Genomic DNA, 14,953 nt, shown 5'->3' with positions numbered 1-14,953 from the left:
TTATATCATTGCGCAAGAAATCATTGAACATTTTTTTATCAGTTTTAGTCTAATTTGACAATAGTTCAACTGTTTTATATTCGACGTATTCTCTCAATTCAAGTTTCAAGTGTCAACAAGTGACAATTAAAAGTTGATTGAATTGTTCGATAACAACTGATTTGCCGCCATTGCGAAGAAAAAGAAGTGTGAGATGTAAGAAGAGATTATCATCTTCTCAAGCAGCAAACAGGTAAAAAAAGGTAGGGTACAAAGCTTACGTTCTCCATTCGAAAGTTTAAATGCAACTTCGAGCCTCGCCAATCCTTAATTTGTGCCGGTTCTTCAAACTGTATCACTCCTTGTTGGCACGATGGTAAGTAAAAGCTCACTATTTGTTTACGTTCTTTTTTTTTCAGTGTGGTGTTTCAGTGGTAACGCGCAGTGTTAATGAGTGAAAATTTAGTTATTTACGGTTTATGAAAAAAAAAGTGGTGGTTTTTATTTTTTGAGTATATTAAAAAAAATGTAAACAAACTTCTGCGTCGCAAACAGATAGGTTTTATTTTTTAACAAAATTATCTTGGCGGAGAAGTTTATTTGATATTTTATTATTAAAAAAGGTTGAGTATTTAAGAAATGTCACAAATAACTAAACTGTCAGACACTTGGTGGCCTTTGTGATAGAAAAAAATAGTTAGGTTTTGCCTAAAACATGATTCTGCATTTTTACGTGATTGAGATTATTAGCCAGATTTCCACTAAAAATTCCATAAAGTGATTTCCTTAAATATTCGACCTCTTGCAAGTTGTGCGTCTCAAAAAAAATTTAAAGGTGCATCTTGTACTTAGTAGAATACACTGTACATAAGACGCATATTATGATTAGTAGTTTATTTCTGCTTTTTCAAATAACCTGTTATTACTGAATAAATGAGCTTTTAATTTTATACAAACATAACAGTATGTACCTATTTTAAATGTATCTTTAGTATATTCAAAACTAAATCTATAAAGAATTCGGACTATTTTTCCATGGATGTAAATTGATGGAAAAATACATGGTAATAAAAATATGGGTGGTGTTTATAAGAATAATTTAGAAAGTGGAATACTGCTCATCAATATGAATGATATTTACTCATAAATTCATTACAATGACATATAATACGTAGAGTATGCAAATTTTTCCGTTGTTGTGAAATTTGTTTGCATGTTTTATAAAACTAAGGGTAAAAAAACTGTTTCCTTATGCATGAGATGAGTAATACAAAACTTTTACTTTTACTTTATACAAAATTATTTTTTTAACATTTATTAATTTTATTTATATCTGTTTGTAATCGGAATAATGACGATATCTTTTGAACAATTCATAAAGCAGCAACTTATAATTATTGTTGTTTAACAAGCAAACCGACAAATGTTTCAAAATAGGAAGGATTTCGCAAAGCTTCCTGTTTTTTCTTTTTTAGAAATTCACTTACGAAAATTATAACTTCCTATAAGTTTTACATAGTGTAGAAAATATACATCTGTTTATGAAGTTGTTGGTATAACACCCTGTACAAAATCCAGTTGCAAAAGTATCTTAAATTTCGAATATGTTGTACTACAGCGACATTGATATTAACAAATGCCGATGATCTAATTATAATTTATAATTGTTACATAATAAATTATTTTGCTTTCGCTCACGTGTGAATATCATATCAAATTTCTATAATTTTATATAGACAGCTTTCTTAAAATTAATATAACTGGCGTTTTTTATGAATTTAATAAAAACATATTTATTTTCTTCTCTTGCAGCTGTCAGCATAAAATGCCACATTTCTAGCCAGTTGAGTTATTAAATATAGAATTGCAAAACACTTTTTTCGAAATTATTATTCCGCAAATCACATAACTAGCTATTACTATTCTTATCTGGATTGCTATGTGATAAAATGAAATCATTTGTCAAATAAAAATGTATGAAAACATTTGCAATTTATTTGGCAAGTGATGTCATGCTTTCGAATGTATCGATATGCATCACTCACACGATACGGAATTTGTTTACGTTTGGTTTGTTTACGTTTGGTATCAAGCAATTTTAAAAAGTATATACACATTTGCCCCAAATTCAAATATTAGAATTGTCGAATTGCTCAGTGTCAGTGTTTAATTAAAGTTATAAATAAAAACTGAAATTATCTTAGTTTAAATTAAAGGATGTGTGGCAGTTTCAAGTTCCATGTACGCGAAATAGTAGGACACTCAGTATAACTTAATGCCTCTTTTATTAATAGGTACGTTTCGACAGAGATATCTCTTTTGAAATTATATAATTATTTGAGCAGTTATTTCTTTACCATAGATATACCAATAATTCATAAATTTATTTGACTTAAATTTGACTATTAAATTTTTTTATACTTGTCACATAACTCCATTTGATAAAATTCGAAAAAACTGATCTCACTTAAATTTAATTGTATTACATAAAATACTGTATACCTACTCACCTAGCAAAATTAATACCTTTTGTATCAATTTCATTCATTTTTAGAAAATAATTGATTCATATAGCCACAAAGATCTAATTATTCGAAATACCTCCTTCAGATTCTTTAGAACTTCCACGTTATTAACTACCTAATACATATTATTACAGTTTTTCAACGACGTCAAAAAATTAAGGTGTGTAAGATGATGTATTTAATAATTTCCAACAGAGAATCTGCAAGTGTTACACTTTCACTTAATACATATAACGAAAAGAAAGACCACCGCCATCCGTAAATACTGGTTTCATGTCCTTTTATATCTTATTTTATAATAACAGGAACAGTAAATGAAAGTTCCCTGATCATTATGGTCATATTGGTTTCAGTGTTGTTACAGAGGGCCTTTCCTTTTAACGATTACAATTGCATAGTGGGAGATTTATACGCTTTGTATCAAATTTTAGCACCAAAAAAACTTAATAAAATTACGGTATAGTGTTCAAGAGAATTTAGATCCTCAACCGATGAAGACTTTGACTTCAACTAACTTGCAAATGCTCCAAAATGTAAGATGACACTGACTTAGAGCACATCCTGTATAATATATTTTATAATAAAACAATTCGAATAGTTATTTAACTATTGACTATAGTACTATTTCACGCCTGATATGTATTTTTGTTATAAATAACGGGTACAAAAATATAATTAAATCTGCGAATAAGGAATATACAGGGTGTGGCGTTTTTAATGCAGAAAAAATAAAATACAGATTCCTAGGAATGTACCTAATAAAAAAGCCTTATATCAAATAGTTCTATATTCACGTTTTGTCAAGAAAATGGAACGTCAGTTTTGTAGTGAAATAATAAATCTTAGTACGGCCCTGGCAAAAAATGTTGATATTCAACAGCTCAACCGGCTGACTCTTACCGAACCAAACTAACCGAAAATCTATACTGTCAAATCTATGATCTCAACAAACAAAAAACATGTAAACTGCCGCACCATCTTTTTGACAGAACTTGACACCGACAGTCAACGTAACACAAAACCATTCGACATTAGATTGGTTAGTTATTTTATTTTTTTAGTTTAGAGACTTATAAGACCACGTGATCTCCATTCCTTAGGTGGTGGAGTTTTGTCACTGCGCATACGAAGGCTAGAGTTTTTAATGTAAACAGGACCAGCATTAACTTTTTGTAAAATATTTTTAATACTCAAATATCATAATTGTCTTATATGGCATATATCATTTCATTTCATTTACTATCGGGAATTTGTATTTAAGACGCCCCACCCTGTATTTATTCAATATTATCTATCTACTCACATTACCCTCAGCGACATCTGTTGTACTAACAACCATTGTGTAGTGTGTATTTTTCCTTATTATATTAGATCTATGGTTAGAAGAGAAAGAGATCTATAAAAGTTAACCTAGAAAATCAATAATCTAAAACCAACTCACTTTACCTTTTTTTTTTTTCAGAATATATTTATATTCTGCTTCTTACTCATAACAGTATCGGCTGGGCCGAAAGACAAAAAGACCACTTTGGAGGACATAGAACGGGACTACATTTCCAATGAAAGAAAAACAAAATTAACACCGCCTCCAAAAGTTGCCACTCCCGCGCCGTCACCCACACAATTTGGATTCGTACCCAAAAAAACCGTTGCAGACTATGCTCGACAGGAACATAGGCCAGCCTACGTTCAACCTCAGTACACCCAGCAGTATGTCCCACAACAGGCAGCTAATGATTACTCACAGTATTCTACAGCACAGCAGTACAAGTCTACCGTACCTCAGAGTTACAGCGCTGGATTACTGTATCCTACTCCACAACAGAAATATACACCACAGATTTCGAATCAGCAGGCTTACAGCTACGTAACGCAGTTGCCAAATCAATTACAAAGTTTAGAGAATGTGCAGTACATAACTGATAACAGCATTAGTGCGCCAGCGACACAGCAATATTTTACGCCGCAGTATGTTTATTTCCAACAGTATTCTTCGCCTAGTACTGCCGTACAGACCGTAGTGGAACCAAAAGGTTAGTATGTGGTATTATAGACATTTTTTCTTTTTTGAAGTTTTTTTAATTTCTATAGTCTGACAATCTGGGTGTTTCAATTTTTATCTTGAAACCTTAGGAACAAGCAGATTAATAAATAATATTAGTATAAGGTGGGTTTTCACAGTCACAAAATTTGCTATTTTAAAGTTCGATAAAGAAAAAAATCAAACCACCCTCTACATAACTACATTAAAATTATTTTAGCTGTATAACAAATATTCTGATATCAAGTTTCACCCTCAGGAGCTCTTCAGTATGTCATGTATGTACCAGCATATGTCGCGTCTACAGCTGCCGACCAGGGTCAGAATTATGAAAACGTGTATTCCGAAGATGATTCTCAAGCTTACACACCTTCATACCAAGTATCCCAATCTCCTCAATATATCACCCAACAACCGCAACCAAAACAACAGTTTCAGTATGTACAACCAAAAAACAAACTTGCGTCGACAGAGTACATCATTAAGAGAGAACCGAAAAGCCTCTTGGATTCCTATATACCTTCCATCGTGCAATTGCAGTATTACAAACAAACCCAGCAGAATTCTGTCCAAGAACCGGTTAAGGTATCGCAAACTGTAAGCGGGAAGGAATACGTTAAAAGTAGTTACAGACCCGAAGGACCGTCGGGTGCCGAAACTTCTTTAACTTACAGGTATCAGCCCAGCTCATACAGAAGTTAGATATTTTTTTTAGTCTAAGTAAGTATACATAAGTATGTTTTAAGTTGTTTTTATCGTGATTATTGTTAATATTTTTAATAATCTGCTCCTTTCGAAACTTCGTGTCTTCTGCGGCCAGTCTTCGTTTCTGTGTTTTTGTTGTGATTTTATTATTTGTACCTTTGTATATATATATTTTAATAAAATATTTGTTAAACTGGATGTAAGGGTTTCTTAATTTTAATTTTTAATTTGTTCCCCATCGTTTGTCATATGTTGCAATTTTTTCCTATTTATTATAGACCGATCGAAATAACTCTTAGAGGGAAAAAAATAGAAAATTGTTACTTGGACTTTTATAAGTGGAAATGGTAAAGGGGCTTATAATAAACGAAAAAAAAATAAATGTGTGAGCAAGGGTGGCGGAGGGTTCATTTAGGGGGTTGAAAAGTTGTGAAAAATTGTATCATTTCGATTTCTGGCGAAAATTGACGTCAAACAAAAACATATACAGAAGTTGTAGATCATGCAAAAATCTACAACTTTTGTAGAGGTCCCTTTTTAACATAATAAATTTAAAAAAAATAAATGTGAGAGCAGGGGTGGCGAAGGGTTCATTTGGAGGGTTGAAAAGTTGTGAAAAATTGTATCATTTGTATTTCTGGCGAAAGTTGAGGTCGAACAAAAAAGTATCCATTGCAAAAGTTGTAGATTGTGCAAAAATCTACAACTTTTGTAGAGGTCACTTTTTAAGAAACTTGATGAAAGTATATCTTTCTGTGTGTTAAATAACCTCAATTTTTTTTAGATAAAAAAGTCAAGAATTTTCCGATATTCATTTTTTCCGGTCTGAAACACTTTTGTTTCAAAGAAAAATTCTACTTAGAAAAATCATTGTACAGAGTTCTGCCGGTAATAATTTTTTTCGTTTTGACATACTTTTTGGTGGATTATAAAATCTGTAATCACAGTTCAAAAACATGCTCAATGCAAAAATAATAAATAATTAATTGAATGAATTTTTTAGTAATTGTTGATAATTTGTTTAAATTTAAAAAAATTGTAAAACTGATTACACCATTAAATTCTACGGAAAAAATACAAAAAAACTGTCTCATTGTTTGACCCAAAACTTTATTTTTGTACAATATTGCTATAAACATGTCGAATAAAATAAATATTTTTTTTCTTTAGAATATACCTAACAATATGGCGTTTATAAAGTTTTAAAATTCCGAGTAGTTCCAGAGATATCCGGAAAAACCCGAAATTTTGCAAAATTGTTAAATTTTTTCTGGCTATTTAAAAATGAATTTTAAAATAAATTGCATATTTACAATGCCATTTTTTTCGCTCCATACAATGGCATCAACATTTTTGCAATCCAACGTTTCGTCTTCGAGGGGCCATCATCAGGTTAATTTTTTTAAATTCTGAATTTGATATTATTGTAATCGCCTAAAAAAATTTTTAGCTTGTTTTAGCTATTATTTAAAATTTTTCCTGACTACAGCTCTGAATGCTTTCAAAATATCTATTAGATAAAGTCATAACAGTATAAAAGTCAATACCGCACAAAATATCCAACAATTTTTTTTACTACTATTAGGAATACTAATTAAAAATAATAAAACATTTCATAAATTGGTAGTAGTTTTTTATTAGGTACTTTTTAAATTTTTGATTAAAAAAAATTGATGGATTTTTTGTGCTGTATGGACTTTTATATTTTTATGACTTCCTCCGATAAATATTTTGAAAGCGTTCAGAACCGTACTCAGGAGAAATTTTAAATGATAGCTAAAAACCTTTTTAAGCGATTACAATATCATCTAATTGAGAATTGAGAATTAAACATGACTAGATTTTGTAAATGTGCAATTTATTTTTCAAATAAAGCCAGAAAAAATAAAACGATTTTGCAAAATTTTGGATTTTTGGGTTTCGAGTCAACAGTAAACTTTGTATTGCTGAAATCTCAATTCGACTTAGATGTTTACAGCAATACTGTACAAAAATTAAATTTTGGGTCGAACAATGAGACTTGATTTGTATTTTTTCCGTAGAATTGAATGGTGTAATCAGTTTTTGAATTTTTTTTAATTTAAACAAATTATCAACAATTACTGAAAAATTCATTGTTGCAAGTAATTTTTTATTTTTTTTTGCATTTTTGAGCATGTTTTTGAACTGTGATTACATATTTTTTTATTTCACCAATGAGTATATGTCGAAACGAAAATAATGATCACTAGCAGAACTCTGTACGATGATTTTTCTAAGTAGAATTTTTCTTTAAAAAAAAAGTGTTTCAGACCGAAAAAAATGAATATCTCGGAAAATTCTTGACCTTTTTATCTAAAAAAAATTGAGGCTATTCACCAAGTTTCGTCAAAATTAAATTATTTTTGAGGGAATCAGGAAGAAACCTGTTTTTCGCATTTTTCTTGTAAATTTTGAGGTTATCTTAAAAAGTGACCTCTACAAAAGTTATGCGTTAGCCCTTAGGTCATATTCACTCGGTCATTAAAAAATGTTTTAAAATTTGACACCCTGTATATTAAAAAGAAACTTCCACTAAGCTGTGTCTCATTCTTAATGGAACGCCTTCTATAACAAAATTATTACGAGATTGGGTTTGAAATTACGATACTTTTGCAGAATTTTATAAAACGCTATTTTATTAAATAATTTGTTTACCCATCGGTGGTAAGTAAATAAAAAAATATATAATATTTTTTAACATCTACTTAAAGACAATCAGTTTCGTAGGCACAACCTGTAAAGTGAATAAAATTTATTATAAAACACAAGTCAACAATATAATTAAAATCGATTACCCTAATAAAACAGGGACATATTCTTCATATAAAATAAGTAATTGTAATACATTGAAACCTACCTAAACTGCTCATAAAAGTAAATTACTTATTAAGTTAATTTGATATTGTCAACTTCTTTATTTTGATTTAGTAAAAAAAAATGGTACAATCAAAGTACTGGGAACGAAAACGGTTTCTGACATCAAACAAAATAATTATTGATTTGGAATCAACTGTGAGAATTAGACTGCAAAGTGCAGTGAAGTGTGACTTTATTAATGGAATAATAAAAACAAAAATAGTATGAACGTGTGTCTTTTATTCCGCCAGTATATGAACCGCATCAATATTTAGTACTATATCTATAAATACAAACTCAATAAAATTGTCATCACTCTTTTTGTCGTCAAGTAACGTCGACACAAAGTTTCGATTCAACATAAATGTTTGTTAACCGAAATAAACACGTGTTTACGATTCAGATAAAATTATAAATCATACCGAAATCTCTTTCCAACGAATTTGTTACTGTGATAAAAACTTTATTATTACTAAGGAACAATCATCTTAAAATTTAAGTATACATTTATTAAATAAATTTTAATTTATTCGAGATATGTTATTTTGAACTATGTAAGATGGTTTCAACTGCAATTAGTCTCTTAATAAAACTTGAAAATACTAATAAATCTTACTTGGTGCTAGTCTGGAATACAATTATCGTACACTGTTCCCATGCGCTGTAATACTGCAAAAAACCGAACTGCTAAAAATGCCCCATCTAATAACTTTTTGGCAATTTCTAATTGATGTTAGAAACATTTAAAACATTCGTAAACTAAGGCTTTTATGAGCAGCTTATTAGAGAAAAATATCTTAAGTTACACTTGCATACTGTAAGATTTAAACACTGCCTTAGGAGAGTTAGCACCAGTAATTCTTAACCAAGACTTGGAAGGGGTACTTGTTCTTGGCGAGTCGACACAATAAGATGAACTCGTAGTTCTATTTGGATGAGGAGATTTGGCTTTAGTTATATCTTTTAAACATGCCCAACTGCAAGAAATATCGAATCAAATTACAAACACGATCCATGATAGTGCAGAAAAGTATTCCTACCTTTCCCGTTCCGATATCGGGTATAAACTAATATTGTGATGCCATTTATATACAGTCGGGTACTTGTCTTTGTCTAACACACATTCTGAGTAACTAAGGGCATTATATACATCGCAGTCGAGTTTGGTCGGGCAATCCCTAAAATAAGTACGGTTGAAACGTAATTGGTATTTTTTTTATTAAAATATTGGCTGGAGAAAGGTTCGACTTTGTTAGTGTTTCGAAAATGAAAATTTTTAAATTAACTTTAATATTTTACATTATACAGGGTGACTTATTTGAATAAGGCAACAATAAAAAATATGAAACGGACACTTGTTCATTATATTTGAGAAATAGTTTGCCAAAAACATATTGCGGTGGAGGACTCATAATATATTAAAATATTGTAAAATCACTCTTGGGTTTAGTAAACGTCTACAGAGAAATGTATTCTTCAGGAGTAAAAGTTGCCAATGTTACACGTTTGCATCACAAATTTATCTAACACTAGAGCTTACATAACACACTCCTAATTGCAAGCCAGGTCAATAAATTAAATTAATTACAAAAAAAAATGGAAGAATGGGAAATAAGAGCACAAAAAAAAAGGAATTAATGACCATGAATTTCTCTGAAATTTTGCTGGTTGTTTTTTTCATGATACACTAACCAACCTACTCTTAAAATATTGCCGGGTTCTATAAATCACACTGTATTTTAAAAATGTCCTACATCAATACTACTAAAAATTTTAATGCGATAATAGTTGAGAAAATTATTTGATATATTTTTACCACTTGTGGGAGTATAGTTTATGTCGATGATAAGAACTTTATTTTTGACTTTAACGATTAACATTGCAACACTTTAATCCATAACGAAATAAAATATTTCTATTATAACTATCGTTACCTCTAAATTAAATACGTGTATACATTCATGCATCATTACTTGACAAAATTTAGACATAACTTACCCCTCTATAAATATTTCATATTTTGGTAATTCGGAATCATTAAATTCATCATCGGACTCTTCGCTTTCTAACAAACTAGGACTAGAAGGAGGCGTATAAAATTGATCTGCATCGTCAGAATCTTCAGGTTCAACCTGCTTCATAGGAATGCTTATCCCATTTTTACCTACAATTTGGATATTGTCAGATGATCACTGTCTCAGACTTTCAAATGTAACATTTTATTTTACAAATTTGTCGATTTAAAGAATTAAAAATTTGGACTTTTTAAATAATTAATAAAATCTTACCAAACTTTCCCAAAATGTGAGTTTTTATATCCTTAAGAGATGTGCAAAAGATGGGCTCGATCGATCAAATAGTTTTTGCAAAAAAAGGCCCATTTTCAAATGACTATTACGGGGGTAGGGTTATGACTAAAACATTCTTTTTGGGCTCATTTTCTTCGAAGGGACACCAAGTATTCTCTAGTTAAAAGAAATTAATTTTTTTTTCAAATTTAGTTGTATATATTGTTAACAAATAAAAGGCACTTTCCCTAAGAAACAAATAAAATAACTCCGCGGTTTTTAACTTTTGAAAGAAGTTATATACACCATTCGAAAGCTCGTAAAAAACCTGCAAATTGAAAAAAAAAAGTTTCTACGACCAATAGGTCCGGAGTTAGCAATTTTTTTACAACTAAATTTGAAAGAAAAATTATTTTATTTTAACTAGATGATAAAGGTGTCCCTTCGAAGATAATGAGCCCAAAAAGAATGTTTTAGTCATAACCCAGCCCTGGAAATAGTCATTTGAAAATTTTTTTTTGCAAAAAAAGGATAAATAAATGGAATTTTGCAAAAACTATTTGACCGATCGAGCCTATCTTTCGCATATTTCTTAAGGATATAAAAACTCATATTTTGGGAAAGTTTGGTAGATTTTATTAATTAATTAAAAAGTTATTAACAATTAAAGAAAAAGCACTTCTTTCGCTTAATTTTGCAATAAATTTTTTGTTTATAAAGCGATTTTAACTTATAAGTCTCATTTTAAAGATGAGTTTCTCTAGAACAAAGATTAACATTTTTTTTTTACAATAACGCGTAGAACGAAAAATGACGAATTTTTGACCTATTGGTTGATAAAAAACAATGACACTATACTTTTTTCATGACCCACGAGATGAGACGCCTCTTGTATTATCATTCCCAAGACTTTCCAACAATAAAATCACGCCTAGTAATTTTCACGATTTCTCGATGATTTTTCACCTTTATTTCTTGGTCTAATTTGCAAACTCTCAAGTGGTTAAGTTAGGTTAAATAAGGTTAGGTGAGATTATATCTGGTTCAGTTTATAGGTTAATATGTTAATAAGTTTAAATCTATACTAAATATTTTTAATTTCACCTCATCTTTAAGTTTCTTGTTTATTTCATATACGTACCATGCTCCTCATCCTCGTCATCGAAACATAATTTCCTTGGTATGCCCTCCACATCATTTCTGCCAAATAAGTTGTTTTTGAAACTGCTGCTCCGAGACAGATTATTCTTTTTCGACCGTCTGTGGTAAACGCAAGTACAAGCCTCTGCAATCTCCCAGTCCTTGATACAGTCATCGTCTATTCCGATTTGCCTAATTTCATAGCTTTGGCACAACACATTTAAAATGTGGTGTATCAAACAGATCAACTGTTTTTTATAAATGGTCGGTTTACGATTTTCAGAGATTTCTTTCAAACTATGGCCCTCATCGTCCGAGGAGAAACAGTCCACGCTTTTCGTAAGATTGTCTAGAATATTTTCAATTTTGCCGCAGAGGAATACCCGCACTTCCTCTTTTATGTTATTATAGAGTTTCTGGCCGATGAGAGTACCTAAACGTGAATGAATTTTTTGGAAATTTATGGAAGAGAATCGGTTGTCATCCATGTAGCTAGTTATCAGCAACTCTAACTGTCTCATTTCCGTCTCAAGCACTTGGATAATATTCTCTTCACTACACAAAATGTACAGAATGTCATTTGAAATACGGTTCGCAAACACTTGACATGCCTTGTCTATATAAATTATTGAATCCCGATTGGAATCGCTGTTTAAGTCTAGGTTCGGCGATCGTTGAGAGTCATTCAAACGACATGCTGAAAATGCAATACACAAATTGGAAATCGGACTAAGTGGGTCAGACTTACTTAATTCTGGAGAATCATTTTTTATATACTCCATATACGATTTCGAAAGAGCAACATCATGATTTGATAAGAAATCCTCTAAAAGTCTTAAACCCTCGTCAGAGGCAATATCAACAAAGCTGTCCAAAAACGGCCAGTATTCTTTCCAATTGACTTCATACTTGTTCGCCAACTTTTTGCCAATTCTCTCTAAACCTTTCTCAAGATCTTTGAAACGAAGAGAAGATACACTATGTAAGTCGTTCAGTTTCCTAGAATTGGAAGAACTAGAATTCAAGGATCTAGGGGGAGTTTTCCAGACTCTCCTAAACTCCTGGGCCCCTTTTTTATTCATAGGACCCGCATACGCATGTATTTCTAATCTCGAACTTAATGGATTTATATTTAATACCTAAATAAGAACATAGTCGCATAATTACATTTTTTACGAATCAAATTTAATTACTTACTGGAGGGCTAGTAGGAGAAAAAGGTTCACCAATCGTCGGTGGCAAACTGTTATCCTCTACTCGTAAAACGGGTACATAGTAGCTGTCTTGTAATAGCAGTTCAATTTTTTTCCTTACTCCAGACAAGTTATCACCTTCTGCTCTTTCGCATATTATCTGGAAATCAATTGACAGTAACTACACGTTTCTTATAATGTTCTGTGAATTTTACCTGCTGTGCGGTTTTTTGAAACTTATTTTTTAAAGTTTTATCACATTGTGGATAGGAAACTAAAATCTCTAGGACATCAACTGCTCCATATTTTGACGCAAAATGTAAAGGTGTTTCATTTAAACCTTTGTTGGGTGTGTTCAAATATAAATCTAACAAAATAGCAGTTCTAGCTTCCGCATTTTGTTGATTGTCGTCACCATATAAAAGTTTTATGAAATCCGTGTTTGACACTGTAGTTAATATCAATTCTGTTATTTCGGCATTTTTTGCTTTAGCAGCAACGTGTAATGCATTGTAACGTGGTCCTTCCTACATAACACAACGACATATTATCTTAATATTGATTTTTTATTAAACGAGTAATACAAATAAAAAAGCTTTTGTTACCTAGTTTAAGCACATGCACAATCTCTTGATTTCATAAGTACCAGTACTTAAGTAAATATTTTAATAAACATGAGCACATGAAAGTTGCACAAACATTTCATAAACTAAACAATTTATCATTGTTCTCCGGTATACATGAATGTCTGTGTCTGTAAATAACTGTGAACGTTCGAGTTATATGAAAACTGTACATACAAAGTGCAACAAGTGTTTTTGATGTCTTACATTTTATTTTTATTTTAAAGTGATACTGCTGTAAAATCTTATTATTAATAAATTAATTCATACTTATTATCTACTGTCAGTTTTATTTTAAACACAGTTTCATTGAACTGTCTCCAATTCATAAATCAATAAATTAAAATATTATGTTGTAATAAGTACTGTAACTTATACAATCAACAGTAATAAAAATCTAAACCAATGTGAATAAGAAACAATAGTACCTAAATTTAAACATTTACCTGTAAAATGGATGGTGTATCACCACTGCTGACTAAATAACGTGGATTTTGCCAAATTGTGTCCATCACAACCTTATAATGTCCACCCTCAATAGCCTTTCTCAGTTCAACGAGTTCCTGTGGTTTGGGACCTTTAAATGGACTTGCTTTTTCACCAATGGATTGAGCAGAATCCAGCTGTATCTTTGGAAGTAAGTGACCTGTTACTGTGGTATTATTATTAGGGAATTCAGACCCATTAAGTGCAAATTCTACAGCTTCATGGTAAAACTGAAATGCCTTAAATCTCGACTTCTTATTTTTCTTAGCTACCTTTAATGCCTCAAATTTATCTTCGAAAACATTAGGAGATGTGGGAAGAAAGTCTTTATTATCGTTAGGGGTGTATAATCCATAATATAGAGTACCAGAACTAGAAGTTTCTTTTAAATTATTTAAGTTATTAGATGTGGGAGAATCCATTTGATATTACACAAACTATAAATCTAGAAAAAAACATTTAAATGTTGCAAAATGAAGTGTATTGTTGAACAGTACTTACCAGAGAATTTAATCAAATATACATAAAACGATAAAGTTTATAGTGTAGCTAAATAGGAAATAAGGTCAACATATCAACATAATTAAAACTTATCATTTTATTAACATGTCCAGTTAATATACGCTCTTATTGCTTCTGTTCACGGACACTACGAAAACACAAAATAGATATTTTTATATCGGATACAGAATGATACAGTGCACTCCATTCCACAACACTCCACACAACAAAAATAATATAATAAACATCAGCTTATGTTGGTACATATTATTCAGTAGATGGTAGGCATGGTAAGTGTAAGAAGAAGGAGAAGTACTGCTGTTTTTCCATCATGTGTCTATCACGTTTAAATTTCGATATTGTTATTAAAAATAAAAAATAACCCCGCGACATTTCTATACTTTCATTCCATGCTATTTTTCATTTCTTTTTTTTTGTGTGTAACTGAATGTCTGTGTTTGAAAAATTATTTGAGAGGGAGATAAAGATAAGATAAAAACGAAAAGCCTTTTGGCCCAAATGTCCACGGAAGAAAGTCATAAAATAAAGAAGAAGAAGTAATTGTCAAATGTAAATGTCAAATCTGTCACTGTCA

The 14,953-nt window shown here is 30.8% G+C and overlaps 2 protein-coding genes across 2 annotated transcripts; one reads left to right on the top strand and one right to left on the bottom strand.

Annotated features, from left to right (window-relative positions):
* The first annotated feature begins 282 nt into the window (after window positions 1-282).
* On the top strand, window positions 283-5,448 carry LOC108912831. The gene is made up of 3 exons (XM_018718224.2): window positions 283-355; window positions 3,967-4,537; window positions 4,805-5,448. The coding sequence occupies exons 1-3, from the start codon at window positions 353-355 to the stop codon at window positions 5,245-5,247; spliced, it is 1,017 nt and encodes a 338-aa protein (XP_018573740.1). The 5' UTR covers window positions 283-352; the 3' UTR covers window positions 5,248-5,448.
* A 2,457-nt stretch (window positions 5,449-7,905) lies between these two features.
* On the bottom strand, window positions 7,906-14,567 carry LOC108912852 (ankyrin repeat and LEM domain-containing protein 2). The gene is made up of 8 exons (XM_018718264.2): window positions 14,359-14,567; window positions 13,818-14,302; window positions 12,964-13,275; window positions 12,753-12,908; window positions 11,557-12,694; window positions 10,126-10,291; window positions 9,168-9,305; window positions 7,906-9,104 (listed from the first exon to the last, which is right to left on the bottom strand). Exons 2-8 carry the CDS (start codon window positions 14,277-14,279, stop codon window positions 8,930-8,932), a joined length of 2,547 nt encoding a protein of 848 aa, XP_018573780.1. The 5' UTR covers window positions 14,280-14,302; window positions 14,359-14,567; the 3' UTR covers window positions 7,906-8,929.
* Window positions 14,568-14,953: the final 386 nt, after the last annotated feature.

Source organism: Anoplophora glabripennis, unplaced genomic scaffold (assembly GCF_000390285.2).
Source record: "Anoplophora glabripennis isolate ALB-LARVAE unplaced genomic scaffold, Agla_2.0 scaffold321, whole genome shotgun sequence".
In the NCBI taxonomy this organism is placed as follows: Eukaryota; Metazoa; Arthropoda; class Insecta; order Coleoptera; family Cerambycidae; genus Anoplophora; species Anoplophora glabripennis.
Note: the sequence above shows the minus strand (reverse complement) of the source record. Positions and strands in the feature narration are given on the sequence as shown.

What these genes read in the sequence shown, in the direction of transcription:
- LOC108912831 (XM_018718224.2), top strand. An exon ending in GACCGTAGTGGAACCAAAAG is followed by an intron (nt 4,538 to 4,804) that starts GTTAGTATGTGG and finishes TTTCACCCTCAG; the next exon opens with GAGCTCTTCAGTATGTCATG.
- LOC108912852 (XM_018718264.2), bottom strand. Translation starts at nt 14,279, where the DNA reads ATGGATTCTCCCACATCTAATAACTTAAATAATTTAAAAGAAACTTCT. An exon ending in TTCAAAAAACCGCACAGCAG is followed by an intron (nt 12,909 to 12,963) that starts GTAAAATTCACA and finishes ATTGATTTCCAG; the next exon opens with ATAATATGCGAAAGAGCAGA. An exon ending in TATGAAATATTTATAGAGGG is followed by an intron (nt 9,306 to 10,125) that starts GTAAGTTATGTC and finishes TACTTATTTTAG; the next exon opens with GGATTGCCCGACCAAACTCG.